The sequence below is a fragment of the Mobula hypostoma genome, chromosome 3 (genome assembly GCF_963921235.1).
Source record: "Mobula hypostoma chromosome 3, sMobHyp1.1, whole genome shotgun sequence".
Classification (NCBI taxonomy): Eukaryota; Metazoa; Chordata; class Chondrichthyes; order Myliobatiformes; family Myliobatidae; genus Mobula; species Mobula hypostoma.
In genome coordinates this window covers 62,308,826-62,324,033 of record NC_086099.1, presented here as the reverse complement: position 1 = coordinate 62,324,033, position 15,208 = coordinate 62,308,826, and the positions used below count along the sequence as shown (strand labels likewise).

The 15,208-nt window shown below is 43.0% G+C and overlaps 1 protein-coding gene across 17 annotated transcripts in view; it reads right to left on the bottom strand.

Annotated features, from left to right (window-relative positions):
* Positions 1–15,208, bottom strand: part of fryl (furry homolog, like) — a 376,544-nt gene that overhangs the window by 231,387 nt on the left and 129,949 nt on the right. For all 17 annotated transcript variants that reach the window (XM_063043177.1, XM_063043178.1, XM_063043163.1 and 14 more), the window contains one exon: positions 10,230–10,429. In XM_063043177.1, the coding sequence (XP_062899247.1) occupies positions 10,230–10,429 (200 nt within the window). Of the gene's footprint in view, positions 1–10,229; positions 10,430–15,208 lie in introns of those variants that run through there.

The window sequence follows — 15,208 nt, the reverse complement described above, 5'->3', positions numbered from 1 at the left end:
GGGCCAGTGAAGGAGTGGAGCTTTGAGGCATTGACTGGAGAGGCTTCGACGAGAAGAGGCAGAGGACAAACTTGTTCCCAGTTGGTCTTTACAATGCCTCCTGAGACGATGATGTGCCTCTCATGTGAGATGTGGCAGTCATGGGAGAACTCCCCTCTCCCACAGAGTCACATCTGCCAGAAGTGCATGCGGCTGGGCAATCTGGAAGACCATGTAAGGAATCTGGGGCAGCAGCTGGATGACCTTCAGCTCATAAGGGAGAATGAGGCAGTCATAGATGAGAACTACAGGGACGTAGTCACACCTAGGCTGTCGGAAGCAGGTCATTGGGTGACAGTCAGAGGGGGGAAAGCGAAGGTGAGTAGACAGGTAGTGCAGAGCACCCCTGTAGCCATTCCCCTGAATAATAAGTTTACCGTCCTGGATAGTTGGTAGGGACGACCAACCAGGTGTGAGCCACAGTGGCAGGGCCTCTGGCACTGAGTCTGACCCTGTGGTGCAGAAGGGTGGGATGGAGAAGAGGAGAGCTGTCATGATTGGAGACTCTATAGTCAGGGGAGCAGACAGGAGATTTTGTGGATGTGAGAAGGACAGCCGCATGGTTTGTTACCTCGCGGGTGCCAGAGTCCAGGATGTCTCTGACCGGGTGCACGACATCCTGGTACGAGAGGGAGAGCAACCAGAAGTCGTGATACATGTTGGGACCAACGACATAGGCAGGAAGAGGGATGAGGTCCTGAAGTGTGAGTTTCGGGAACTAGGCAGAAGGCTGAAGAACAGGACCTCAAGGGTGGCGTTCTCAGGATTGCTGCCAGTGTTACATGATAGTGATGGTGAGAATTGGAGGAGATGGCAGTTGAATGCATGGCTGAGGATTTGGTGCAGGGGGCAGGGTTTTAGATTTTTGGATCACTGGGTTCTCTTCTGGGGAAGGTGGGACCTGTACAGATTGGATGGGTTGCACCTGAACTCGAGGGGGAGCAATATCCTTGCAGGTAGGTTTGCTAGCATGGTTCGGGAAGGTTTAAACTAATTTGCAAAGGGGATGGGACCCAGAGCGATAGAGCAGTGAAAGAAGTGCATGGAGTAAAGCCAGATCTAACATATAGAGCGGCTATGAGGAAAGAGAAGCAGAATACAGGGTGTAAAGGTAGGAAGGTAGAAGGACTAAAGTGCGTGTACTTCAATGCAACAAGCATCAGGAACAAAGGTGATGAACTGAGAGCTTGGATACATACATGGAATTATGATGTAGTGGCCATTACAGAGACTTGGCTGGCACCAGGGCAGGAATGCATTCTCAATATTCCTGGATTTCAGTGCTTTAAAAGGGATAGAGAGGGGGTAAAAGGGGAGGAGGGGTGGCATTACTGGTCAGGGATACTATTACAGCTACAGAAAGGGTGGGTAATGTAGCAGGATCCTCTTTTAAGTAAGTATGGGTCGAAGTCAGGAACAGGAAGGGAGCAGTTACTCTATTGGGAGTATTCTATAGGCCCCCTGGTAGCAGCAGAGATACAGAGGAGCAGATTGGGAGGCAGATTTTGGAAAGCTGCAAAAATAACAGGGTTGTTATCATGGGTGACTTTAACTTCCCTAATATTGATTGGCACCTGATTAGTTCCAAGGGTTTGGATGGCGCAGAGTTTGTTAAGTGTGTCCAGGACAGATTCCTGTCACAGTATGTTGACAGGCCAACTAGGGGGAATGCCATACTAGATCTAGTATTAGATAATGAACCGGGTCAGGTCACAGATCTCTCGGTGGGTGAGCATCTGGGGGACAGTGACCACCGCTCCCTGGCCTTCAGCATTATCATGGAAAAAGAGAGAATCAGAGAGGACAGGAAAATTTTTTAATTGGGGAAGGGCAAATTATGAGGCTATAAGGCTAGAACTTGCGGGTGTGAATTGGGATGATGTTTTTGCAGGGAAATGTACTATGGACATGTGGCCGATGTTTAGAGATCTCTTGCAGGTTGTTAGAGATAAATTTGTCCCAGTGAGGAAGATAAAGAATGGTAGGGTGAAGGAACCATGGGTGACAAGTGATGTGGAAAATCTTGTCAGGTGGAAGAAGGCAGCATACATGAGGTTTAGGAAGCAAGGATCAGATGGGTCTATTGAGGAATATAGGGTAGCAAGAAAGGAGCTTTAAGAGGGGCTGAGAAGAGCAAGAAGGGGGCATGAGAAGGCCTTGGCGAGTAGGGTAAAGGAAAACCCCAAGGCATTCTTCAATTATGTGAAGAACAAAAGGATGACAGGAGTGAAGGTAGGACCGATTAGAGATAAAGGTGGGAAGATGTGCCTAGAGGCTGTGGAAGTGAGCAAGGTCCTCAATGAATACTTCTCTTCGGTATTCACCAATGAGAGGGAACTTGATGATGGTGAGGACAATATGAGTGAGGTTGATGTTCTGAGCATGTTGATACTAAAGGAGAGGAGGTGTTGGAGTTATAAGTCCCTGGGGCCTGACGGAATATTCCCCGGGCTGCTCCACGAGGCGAGGGAAGAGATTGCTGAGCCTCTGGCTAGGATCTTTTATGTCCTCGTTGTCCTCAGGAATGGTACCGGAGGATTGGAGGGAGGCAAATGTTGTCCCCTTGTTCAAAAAAAGGTAGTCAGGATAGTCCGGGTTATTATAGACCAGCGGTCCCTAACCACCGGGCTGTGGACTGGTACCGGGCCACAAAGCATGTGCTACCGGCCCGCAAGGAAACGATATGATTTGGTGATAGGAGTCAGCTGCACCTTTCCTCATTCCCTGTCATGCCCACTGTTGAGCTTGAATGCAAGCGTCATTCATGTAGGAGCGGGAAGAAGATCAACTTCTCGAGCTTGCAAATGACGGCAGGCTGAAAAGTATGTTTGACATAACATCTTTGCCGGCATTCCGGATCAAAGTCAAGGCTAAATATCCTGAGATAGCCACGAAAGCACTGAAAACGTTGCTTCCACTTCCAACATATCTCTGCAATGAACGCAACGAAAACTAAGTTGCGGAATAGACTGGACATAAGGAACCCCCTTCGAGTATCACTGTCTCCCGTCACCCCTCGATGGCACCGTGTTGTTGCAGGAAAACAAGCCCAGGGCTCCCACTGATTCAGCGATATTAGTGTGTTGCAGTAATTTTATATGTTCATACGGGGAAAATATGTGCTGTGTTTTTAATATCTAAACGTTACTTAAAATGTAATGATGCTATTGACTTATAAGTGACTTATATAACCATATAACATTTACAGCACGGAAACAGGCCATCTCGGCCCTTCTAGTCCGTGCAGAATGCTACTCTCACCTAGTCCCACCAACCTGCACTCAGCCCATAACCTTTCATTCCTTTCCTGTCCATATATCTATCCAATTTTTCTTTAAATGATAATATCGAACCTGCCTCTACCACTTCTACTGGAAGTTCGTTCAACATTTACTTCAAGCTCCCCTGTCCTCCCCTGATAATTGACTTATCACTGTATTCATGCAAGGAAAATATGCGGTGTGTTTAATATTAAATTCGTTAGAGAAACCCTTTTAGAAATGAAATTGAGTGTATTAGCCACTTATCACCTATATTCCGGTCGTGATTAACACCCCTCTCCCCCTCCCCCCCGAACAGAATCGCCGAAAACGATTTGTGGGGGGGTGGGAAAATCGGTAGGTCACGCATGCACACTGGTGCCCGCGCAAGGCTTCATGGTCATTGTAGTCTTTCTGGGGGTAAACTCAATGTATTTGTCTGCTACTCTTGTCTGTTGGCAACCCTACCCACCCCCCCCACTGGTCGGCCGGTCCGCAAGAATATTGTCGATATTAAACCGGTCTGCAGTGCAAAAAAGGTTGGGGACCCCTGTTATAGACCAGTGAGCCTTACGTCTGTGGTGGGAAAGCTGTTGGAAAAGATTCTTAGAGATAGCATCTATGGGCATCTAGAGAATCATGGTCTGATCAGGGATAGTCAGCATAGCTTTGTGAAGGACAGATCATGTCTAACAAGCCTGATAGAGTTCTTTAAGGAGGTGACCAGGCATATAGATGAGGGTAGTGCAGTGGATGTGATCTATATGGATTTTAGTAAGGCATTTGACTAGGTTCCACATGGTAGGCTTATTCAGAAAGTCAGAAGGCATGGGATCCAGGGAAGTTTGGCCAGGTGGATTCAGAATTAGCTTGCCTGCAGAAGGCAGAGGGTCGTGGTGGAGGGAGTACATTCGGATTGGAGGATTGTGACTAGTGGTGTCCCACAAGGATCAGTTCTGGGACCTCTACTTTTCGTGATTTTTATTAACGACCTGGATGTGGGGGTGGAAGAGTGGGTTGGCAAGTTTGCAGATGACACAAAGGTTGGTGTTGTTGAAGATAGTGTACAGGATTGTCAAAGATTGCAGAGAGACATTGATAGGTTGCAGAAGTGGGCTGAGAAGTGGCAGATGGAGTTCAACCCAGAGAAGTGTGAGGTGGTACACTTTGGAAGGACAAACTCCAAGGCAGAGTACAAAGTAAATGGCAGGATACTTGGTAGTGTGGAGGAGCAGAGGGATCTGGAGGTACATATCCACAGATCCCAGAAAGTTGCCTCACAGGTAGATAGGGTAATTAAGAAAGCTTATGGGGTGTTAGCTTTCATAAGTCGACGGATAGAGTTTAAGAGTCACGAGGTAATGATGCAGCTCTATAAAACTCTGATTAGGCCACACTTGGAGTACTGTGTCCAGTTCTGGTCGCCTCACTATAGGAAGGATGTGGAAGCATTGGAAAGGGTACAGAGGAGATTTACCAGGATGCTGCCTGGTTTAGAGAGTATGGATTATGATCAGAGATTAAGGGAGCTTGGGCTTTACTCTTTGGAGAGAAGGATGATGAGAGGAGACATGATAGAGGTATATAAGATATAGCCAGTGCCTTTTCCCCAGGGCACCACTGCTCAGTACAAGGGGACATGGCTTTAAGGTAAGGAGTGGGAAATTCAAGGAGGATGTGGTTGGTGCATGGAATATACTGCCCAAGTCAGTGGTGGAGGCAGATACACTAGTGAAATTTAAGAGACTATAGACAGGTATATGGAGAAATTTAAGGTGGGGGGTTATGTGGGAGGCAGGGTTTGAGGGTCGGCACAATTATGTGGGCCAAAGGGCCTGTACTGTGCTGTACTATTCTATGTTCCATGATGGTGCAGTTGGTGTACAAGTAGATGCAGTGTGTAGTGAGAATGTGAGGAAGGACAGGCAAATTATAGAGCAGTCAGTGGGATGAGTTAAAGTGTAACAGGAGGCCAAAAATCAAAAAAAGGTGATGAATATAGGACAGAAGGTGTTATATTTGAAGACACACAGTATACGGAATAAAGTAGATTATCTTGTAGTGCAGTTAGAGATTAGCGGGTATGACACTGGGGGCATTGCTGAGTCATGGCTGAAAAAAGATCACAGTTGGGAGTTTAACATCTAAAGATACACACTGTATCAAAAGGATAGGCAGAGGGTGGTGTCACTCTACTGGTAAAAAATGAAATCATATCCTTAGAAAGAGGTGACATAGGATCACAGGATGTAGAAACCTGTGGTTAGAGTGAAGAAACTGCAAGGGTAAAAAGACCCTGATGGGAGGTATAAACAGGCCTCCGAACAGCAGCCAGGATGGGGGCTACAAATTACAATGGGAGATAGAAAAGACATATTAAAAAAAAGGGAAATGTTGCAAAAGTCATGGGGGATTTCAATCTGCAGGTAGATTGGGAAATCAAGTTGGTGCTGGATCCCAAGAGAGGGAATTTGTAGAATGCCTATGAGATAGCTTTTTAGAGCAGCTTGTAGTTGAGCCTATTAAGGGAACAATAATTGTGAATTGGGTGTTAGGTAATGACCCAGATTTGACAAACGAACTCAGGCAGAGGAACCCCTTATGAGGCAGTGATCATAATATGACAGAATTCTCCCTGCAGTTTGAGAGGGAGAAAATAAAGTTTGATGTATCAGTATTACAGTGGAGTAAAGAGAATTTACAGAAGCATGAGAGAGGAATGGCCAAAGTTGATTAGAAGGGGGCACTATCAGTAATGATGACAAAACAGCAATGGCTGGAGTTTCTGGGAGCAATACAGAAGATGCAAGAAAGATACATCCCAAAGATGAATAAGTATTCTAAAGGGAGCATGAGGCAACCATGGCTGACAAGAGAAGCCAAAGCCAATATAAAAAGCCAAAGAGTGGGCATATAGTACTCGAATGCCCGAAGACCTAGATAAGAGTGGATCTGAAGAGGACGCTTCCTATGGTGGGGAAGTCTCGGACCAGAGGGCACGGCCTCAGAATAGAGGGACGTCCATTTAAAACATAGATGAGTAGGAACTTCTTTAGCCAGAGAGTAGCGAATCTGTGGAATTCATTGTCACAGATGGCGTTGGAGGCCAAATCATTGAGTATATTTAAAGTGGAGATTGGTTGCTGTTGTGACTTAACCAACTAATCTATCCCACTCCTCTACGCTACCTCATCATCAGCTGAGATTCTGCCAACAACGATGTGTCATTGGCAAATTTATAGATGGTGTTTGAGCTGCGTCTAGCCATGCAGTCATGGGTATAGTGAGAAAAGAGCAGTAGGCTAAGTATGCAATTTTGAGGAGCGCTGGTGTTGATTTCGGAGATGTTATTTCTGATTTGCACTGACTGTGGTCTCCCAATGATGAAGTCAAGGATCCAGTTGCAAAGAGACATACAGAAGCCCAGGTTATTAAGCTTGTTGATTAGAAGAGAAGGGATGATGCTGTTGAACACTGAGCTGTAATCATTTGAATCCACACGATTTAAAATTAAGAATATTTTTAAATCAACAAAAGAGCTTAATATTAACAGCTGAAAAAAATATAATTATTGTTGTTAAGTTTGTCATGTGGAAAAGAAATTAAAAAAACTTCTCATTCAGTGGGACAAAGACAGCTTTATGTGGCGTGGGAAGGAAAATATCACATGAATGAAGTAATGTACATCCAAAATCTCCAAGGAACATAATCCCTTATATTAATTTTTCTTTATTTGAGTAATCTGGGCTCATCTTTTTTTAATACTAATTCCAGAATGAGAAAAAATATTTGTTGTTTTATAGATATTCTTACTGACTTCTCAATTTTTAAAGATTGCAGAGATATAATGATTTTTACTGTTTACATAATGCCTCGTAATTGAGGCAAACAAGCAATGAACTGTTTATGCTCAGCATTATTCAAAGAATTTACAATAAACCCTCTGATGGAATGTTGTTTCTTTGGAACATTTTGGCAGTATCAGAAATTTATTAGGAAACTGCAGACCTAACAGAATGCCAGCACAGTGCAAACAACTTTTATTTTTTTTTCCTAGTTGCTTTAGATTCTGACAGTAAAACACTACATTCTATAGCATAAAGTGAAGACCCTTGGAAATTATATTCAACTGTGGTATTCTTTTGTGAGTTCCAGGAGAAAAATATAAACTCCAAGGTATAAAACTCTTGAATTGGAGTATTGAAAAAGTTCCCTTAAAGGAGCCACTTATACCAGTGTGATAGATACTATGGTGCTGCTATATTCTGGTCTGTCATCTCAACTTCAATAATTGAGCCAAATTAATTCACCCTCATATTCATTGTAAGCTGTAGTGATTTCGACAGTCTTTTCAGTCACATCTATTCCTTTCTGTGTTAAGTCACTAACATTCAATGAAGGGGAAATCAGAATTAACTACAACTGCAGGTGCTTCACACAGCAAGAAATATTTACTGTAACAATGAAAAAAATTTTGAAAATTACAGGTGCTAGTAAGAAAGTGAGAATTAAAAACTTAACTATATAAATTACATCTAAATAGGGTTTGTATAAAATGAAAGGGACAACATTTAATAACAGAAACTTAAATAGGCTGGTCAGATGTTGAATGTAAAATCTGGAAAAATAAATAAATATACCTCAAATTATTGGGGAGCTGAAGAATTTGTGCACAGTGAGACATTTCATTGAAGGATTCTTCAGTTTCATATGGGCAAGCACAAAATGCATCACATTTAATTGCCCATGGGTTCTTTTGTTACTTAAGTATATAAATCTGCCATCATATAATAAGTAGGTGCAGCAGTAGCCCACCTGACTCATCAAGCCTGCTCCGCCATTCAGTAACATCAAGGCTGATCTGCCATGGACTCGGCTCCTCCTACCAGGCTATTCCCCATAACATCAATTCCTTTGCTGTGCAAAAATGTATCAGTGTCTCAAATATATTTAATGAGGTAGCCTTTATTGATTCCCTGCAGAAAATTTTACCAATTCACTACTCTGAGAAAAGCAGTTTCTCCCCATCTCGGTCCTAAATCCGAATCTGGAGGCCATGTTCCCTAGTTCTCATCTCATTGACGAGTAGAAACAGCTTTCCTGCCTTTCTATCTTATCTCTCCCTTTCATAACTGGATATGTTTTTAGAAGATCCTCTCTCATGTTTCCAAATCCCAGATGACCCCATCTCTCCTATAGGCTAACCTCCTCATCTCCGAATCACCTGCTGAACCTCCTCTGAACTAGCTTCAAAGCCAGTTTATCTTTCTTCCAGGAACGAAAGCATGAAAACAGAACTGCATGCAGTTCCCCAGGTATGGCCTCATCAATATCCTGTAAAGTTGCAGCATTACCCCCATGCTCTTAAATTCAATCCCTCTGGCAACGAAGATCAACATTCCATACATCTTCGCTATAAACTGTTGCACCTGCAAATAAACCTTGAGATTTCAGCCTCAGAATATCTTTGGAATATGAAGGAAATTTGAATACCCAGCAAAAACCACTTATTAACCGGCAGATATGCTAAAACTCCTCACAAATAGCACCTGTGGTTAGTATCAAATTCAGGTCCATGTACACTGAAGCAGCAGTATTAACTGCTGCGCTATGTTGCCAGGATATAAAAAAATTTAAAGGAACATTATTTTTCCATCTAATGTTCTCCATTCCCAGGATCAACAGATGTTCTATGTGTCACTGCTTCAAAGATTGTGGTGTGGTGGAGGGAAGCTATGAAGGGAAAAACAAAATTTCATACAAGTACTGTCAAAGTAATCATGCCGACTTCTAAGAAAAAGCACAGCTGACGAAATTTAAATCAGGCATAAACCTGTTTCAAGCATGAAGCAAAATGTAACAAACAGTTGCTATCACTTAAATCACCAAAATTACTTCATTAAACCCAATGCCAAGTTAATATTCATTGAAGTGTTTCAAGCCAATTTATCACTAACTGCTTAAGAGAGCATCACGATAAAGTTGTTGTCTGTGCAATATCATAAACAGTATTGCATATATAGGCAATGCACGAGAAAAGACAGATAGTCAGCCACCACACAAAATGCTGGAGGAACTCAGCAGGCCAGGCAGCATCTATGGAAAAAAGGCAGGACTGGAGGAAAAAAAAAGATGAGGAGTAGAGAAACACAAAGTGATAGGTGAAACCGGGAGGGCGAGGCCATGGAAGAGGCAAGCAGGTAAGGTGAGAGAGGAAAAAGGGGATGAGGAATGGTGAAGGGGGGGGCATTACTGGAAGTTTGAGAAATCGATGTTTATGCCAACCATGGCCTTCTGTCTTCTCCTATTAGATTACCCCTCTCCAGCCCTGTATCTTTTTCACCAATCAACTTCCCAGCTCTTTACTTCAGATCCTCCCCCTCCCGGTTTCACCAATCACTTTGTGCTTCTCTCTCCCCACCTTTTAAATCTACTCATCTTTTTTTCTCCAGTCCTGCTGAAGGGCCTTGGCCCAAAATATCAACTGTATTTTTTTTACCCCACAGATGCTGCCTGGCCTACTGAGTTCCTCAGCATTTTTGGTGTGTTGCTTGCATTTTCAGCATCTGCAAATTTTCTCTTGTTTGAGATGGCCAGCCCTTGAAGAATAGTTAGGAAAGGTAACTGAAAAGTTGCCTGAAATAATGTCTAGTAACGAGGCTGTTAAGAATAGTAAGAGGGGGCAAACACCTGCCTTAGGTTAGGAAAGATAGAAACAAATGAATAGAATCAACCAGCTCTTTGAAGCTATTGCCAAATAAGTGCACAAACTGGATATAAACTATAGGATGTAAAATATGGCAATCTCAGAATATAATTTCAATAACTGATCTTATTTGGGGAAGTACTGGCTTCTTACTCAACGAATGCAGTAATGAACAAAGTTAAGCACACCGCTCATCAAAGTATTTTTATTAAAGTCTGACTTACCAGTGGTTCAGCCATAACAACTTCAATCTTTTTCTCGGCCTGAACCGTAAATTCTGCAAACAGACTCTTAATAACATACTCTCCAGGTTTGGTATCTGGGTCAACTGTGATGTTTGACATGGTGACACCCTTCTTCACCCAGCAGGGATTACTACCTGGAGAAATGCGGCGCTTGGTTACAGTGCTAACAGGTGCTGAGGCTGCATAAAAACACAACAAAAAATATTGATAATTAGCCAGCAAAAAGTGAGTGAAGCTATTCTGCAAATTTCATAAAACAGACAATAAAAGATTACACCAACTTGACCAACAAATTGAAGTTTCTGCATCATTCTGAAAAATCTTGGATTTTCTACTTTACAGAAGCAGGGGAGAGGAATTCTCATGTACATGTATAACCCAATGAGTGACATTACAGGGCAAAGGGCCACGTAATTAGACTGGGATCTGAAGGAATTTGAAGTTAGAATGAAGACAGCAAGACAATCTAAAAACCTTTTGCTAAGGCAAAGGGGGACTTGACAAGGGGAGAAGAGCTTATGGATCTTCATCTGAAAGAGAAAATATTCCATGAAAAAGCCTGTTCTGTGGAGTCAACGGTTTCAGCAGGCAGATGGTGAAGAAGTCAATTCTTGAAGTGATCTATATTTCACAGCCATTATGTGGAGACAGCTGCAAAGCAGGAAATGATGTGGAGGTAAACGATGATCTCAGTGAAGGTTTGAGAAAGTGAGCACAGATTGATATCAGAGAGGTTCATTAAGATTCAACATATTCAGAATTAGCTTAGTAGATGGAAAGGAGCAGAACATAGTAACTCTGTATAAAGCCCCCATTTTGGAAACAAATTCAAAAGTTTATTAAATTTAGTATCAAGCATTCCCAGTTCTGAAGAAGGATGTCAGACTTGAATATAAACCTTCTCTTTCTACATATAAAGCTTGAGCTCCTGAGGGTTTCAACTTTTTGGATTTTAATTTCAGATTGTCCATATCTGTGGTAATACCAGTTTTCATTTATTTCTCTCTAGTTTATTTCTACATGTATAGAGAACCATCTGACCTTTTTTTCCAGTAAATATGCCATCTTAAATGTGCTTGTTCTACCTTACATTGCCATTGTATTAACCTTCTCTCTGGACCATTCTTTTCCAGGGCCACAGATCTCTGCAACTGAGTATCTGTTACTCTTTCATCATAGAACTTCAAGCTATCAAAAGTCATATCTAGTTGGCAACATCCAACCTTGACTTTGTGATCAGCACTAACATCCCTTTCAATTTAGCTTTATATTTCAGTTTTCAAAGAACGGCTTCCATTTGCACTGAGATGAACTCTAAATACCAGTTCTAGAATCTGCATTCCTAACTACATGACCACCAAAAGAGGATTGGTGTAAGGATGCTGACAGACTACCAATGATCAAAATAGAGAAAAGGCTGAGTTAACTCCTGGTAATCCAAAGTCTCTCCATTCTCTCATACAGCTTATTAGGAGTCTGCATCCATCATCCTCGGCACAAAGTACAGTTGCAAGAAAAATGTTTGTGAACCCTTTGCAATTACCTGGTTTTCTGCTTTAATTATTCACAAAATGCGGTCTGATCATCTAAGTCATAAACACAATCTGCCTAAACAAATAACACAAGCAATTGTACTTATCATGTCTTTATTGAACACATTGTTTAATCATTCACAGTCCAGGCAGGGAAAAAGTATGCAAACACCTATATTTAATAACTAGTAGAACCTCCTTTAATAGCAATAACTTCCACCAAACATTTCCTGTAGCTGCTGATCAGACTCGCACAATAGTGAGGAGGAATTTTGGACCATTCCTCCATACAAAACTGATTCAGCTCTTCAATATTTTTGGGATACGTTGCATGAACAGCCCTCTTCAGGTCATGCCACAACATCTCAAATGGGTTAAGGTCTGGACTCTGACTTGGCCATTCCAAAACACTTATTTTCTTCTGTTTAAGGCATACGGTGTATTGGCCTTCATCAATCGTGGAACTGAATTTAGGAGCCGAGTGGTAACATTGCAGCTATATAGGATCCTGGTCAGACCCCACTTGGAGTACTGTGCTCAGTTCTGGTTGCCTCACTACAGGAAGGATGTGGAAGCCATAGAAAGGGTGCAAAGGTGATTTACAAGGATGTTGCCTGGATTGGGGAGCATGCCTTATGAGAATAGGTTGAATGAACTCGGGCTTTTCTCCTTGGAGCGACAGAGGATGAGAGGTGACCTGATTGAGGTGTATAAGATGATGAGAGGCATTGATTGTGTGGAGAGTCAGAGGATTTTTCCCAGGGTTGAAATGGTTGCCACAAGAGGACACAGGTTTAAGGTGCTAGGGAGTAGGTACAGAGGAGATGTCAGGGTTAAGTTTTTTTTACTCAGAGAGTGGTGTGTGCATGGAATGGGCTGCCAGCAACGGTGGTGGAGGCAGATACGATAGGGTCTTTTAAGAGACCTTTAGATAGGTACATGGAGCTTAGTAAAATAGAGGGTTATGGGTAAGCCTAGTAATTTCTAAGGTAGGGACATGTTCAAAACAACATTGTGGGCCGAAGGGCCTGTATTGTGCTGCAGGTTTTCTATGTTTTAAACCATTCTGTTGCTGATTTACTCTTGTGTTTCAGATCATTGTCTTGTTGCATCATCCAAATTCTATTAAGTTTCAGATGATGGACCGTTACTCTGACATTCTCCTGTAAAATATCTTGATACAATTTTGAATTCATTGTTCCTCAACGACTGCAAGCTATTCAGGTCATGAGGCAGCAAAACAGCCCCAAACCATGATGCTCCTTCCCCCATGCTTCACAGTTGGGATGAGGTTTTGGTGTTGGTGTGCAGTGCCCTTTTTCCTCCAAACATAGCAATGTGCATTTCTGCCAAAAAGTTCAACTTTTGTCTCATCTGTCCTCAAAACATTGTTCCAGAAGCATTGTGGAACATCCAAGGGATAGAAACATAGAACACCTACAGCACAATACAGGCCCTTCGGCCCACAAAGTTGTGCCGAACATGCCCCTACCTTAGAAGTTACTAGGCTTACCCATAAGACCTCTATTTTTCTGAGACCTATCCAAAAGTCTCTAAAAGGACCCTATTACATCAGCCTCCACCACCATTGCCGGCAGCCCATTCCACGCACTCACCATTCTCTCAGTAAAAAACTCATCTCTGTACCTACTCCCCAACACCTTAAACCTGTGTCCTCTTGTGGCAACCATTTCAGCCCTGGGAAAAAGCCTCTGACTCTCCACACGATCAGTCACCTCTCATCCTCTGTCACTCCAAGGAGAAAAGGCCAAGTTCACTCAACCTGTTTTCATAAGGCATGCTCCCCAATCCAGGCAACATCCTTGTACATCTCCTCTGCACACTTTCTATGGCTTCCACATCCTTCCTGTAGTGAGGTGACCAGAACTGAGCACAGTACTCCAAGTGGGGTCTGATCAGGGTCCAGTATAGCTGCAACATTACCTATCGGCTCCTAAATTTAATTCCACGATTGATGAAGGCCAAATCACTGTCTGCCTTCTTAACCACAGAGTTAACCTGCGCAGATGCTTCAAGCATCCTATGGACTCGGACCTCAAGATCCCTCTGATCCTCCACACTGTCAAGATTCTTACCATTAATACCATATTCTGCCATCGTATTTGACCTACCAAAATGAACCACTTCACACTTATCTGGATTGAACTCCATCTGCCACTTCTCAACCGACTTTCGCATCCTAAAAATGTCCCGCTGTACACTCTGACAGCCCTCCACACTATCCACAACACCTCCAACCTTTGTGTCATCAGCAAACTTACTAACCCATCCCTCCACTTCCTCATCCAGGTCATTTATAAAAATCACGAAGAGTAAGGGTCCCTGAGGCACACCACTGGTCACCGACCTCCATGCAGAAAATGACCCATCTACAACCACTCTTTGCCTTCTGTGGGCAAGCCAATTCTGGATCCACAAAGCAAGGAACCCTTGGTTCCCATGCCTCCTTACTTTTTCAATAAGCCTTGCATGGGACACCTTATTAAGTGCCTTGCTGAAATCCATACACACTACATCTACTGCTCTACCTTCACCAATGTGTTTAGTCACATCCCCAAAAAAATTCAATCAGGCTCATAAGCCTCAACCTGCCCTTGACAAAGTCATGTTGACTATTTCTAATCCTATTATACCTCTCCAAATGTTCATAAATCCTGCCTCTCAGGATCTTCTCCATCAACTTACCAACCACTGAAGTAAGACTCACTGGTCTATGATTTCCTGGGCTATCTCTACTCCCTTTCCTGAATAAAGGAACAACATCCACAACCCTCCAATCCTCCGGAACCTCTCCCGTACCCACTGATGATACAAAGATAATCGCCAGAGGCTCAGCAATCTCCTCCTTCGCCTCCCACAGTAGTCTGGGGTACATCTTATCCGGTCCCCGGCAACTTATCCAACTTGATGCTTTCCAAAAGCTCCAGCACATCCTCTGTCTTAATATTTACATGCTTAAGCTTTTCGGTCTGCTGCAAGTCATTACTACAGTCACCAAGATCCTTTTCCATAGTGAATACTGAAGTAAAGTATTCATTGAATACCTCTGCTACTTCCTCCGGTTCCATACATACTTTCCCACTGTCACACTTGATAGGTCCTATTCTTTCACATCTTATCCTCTTGCTCTTCACATACTTGTAGAATGCCTTGGGGTTTTCCTTAATCCTGCCTGCCAAGGCCTTCTCATGGCCCCTTCTGGCCCTCCTAATTTCCTCCTCAACCTCCTTCCTGTTAGCCGTATAATCTTCTAGATCTCTAACATTACCTAGCTCTCTGAACCTTTTGTAAGCTTTTCCTTTCTTCTTGACTAGATTTATTACAGCCTTTGTACACCACGGTTCTTGTACTCTACCATAACTTCCCTGTCTCACTGGAACGTACCTATGCAGAACTCCACACAAA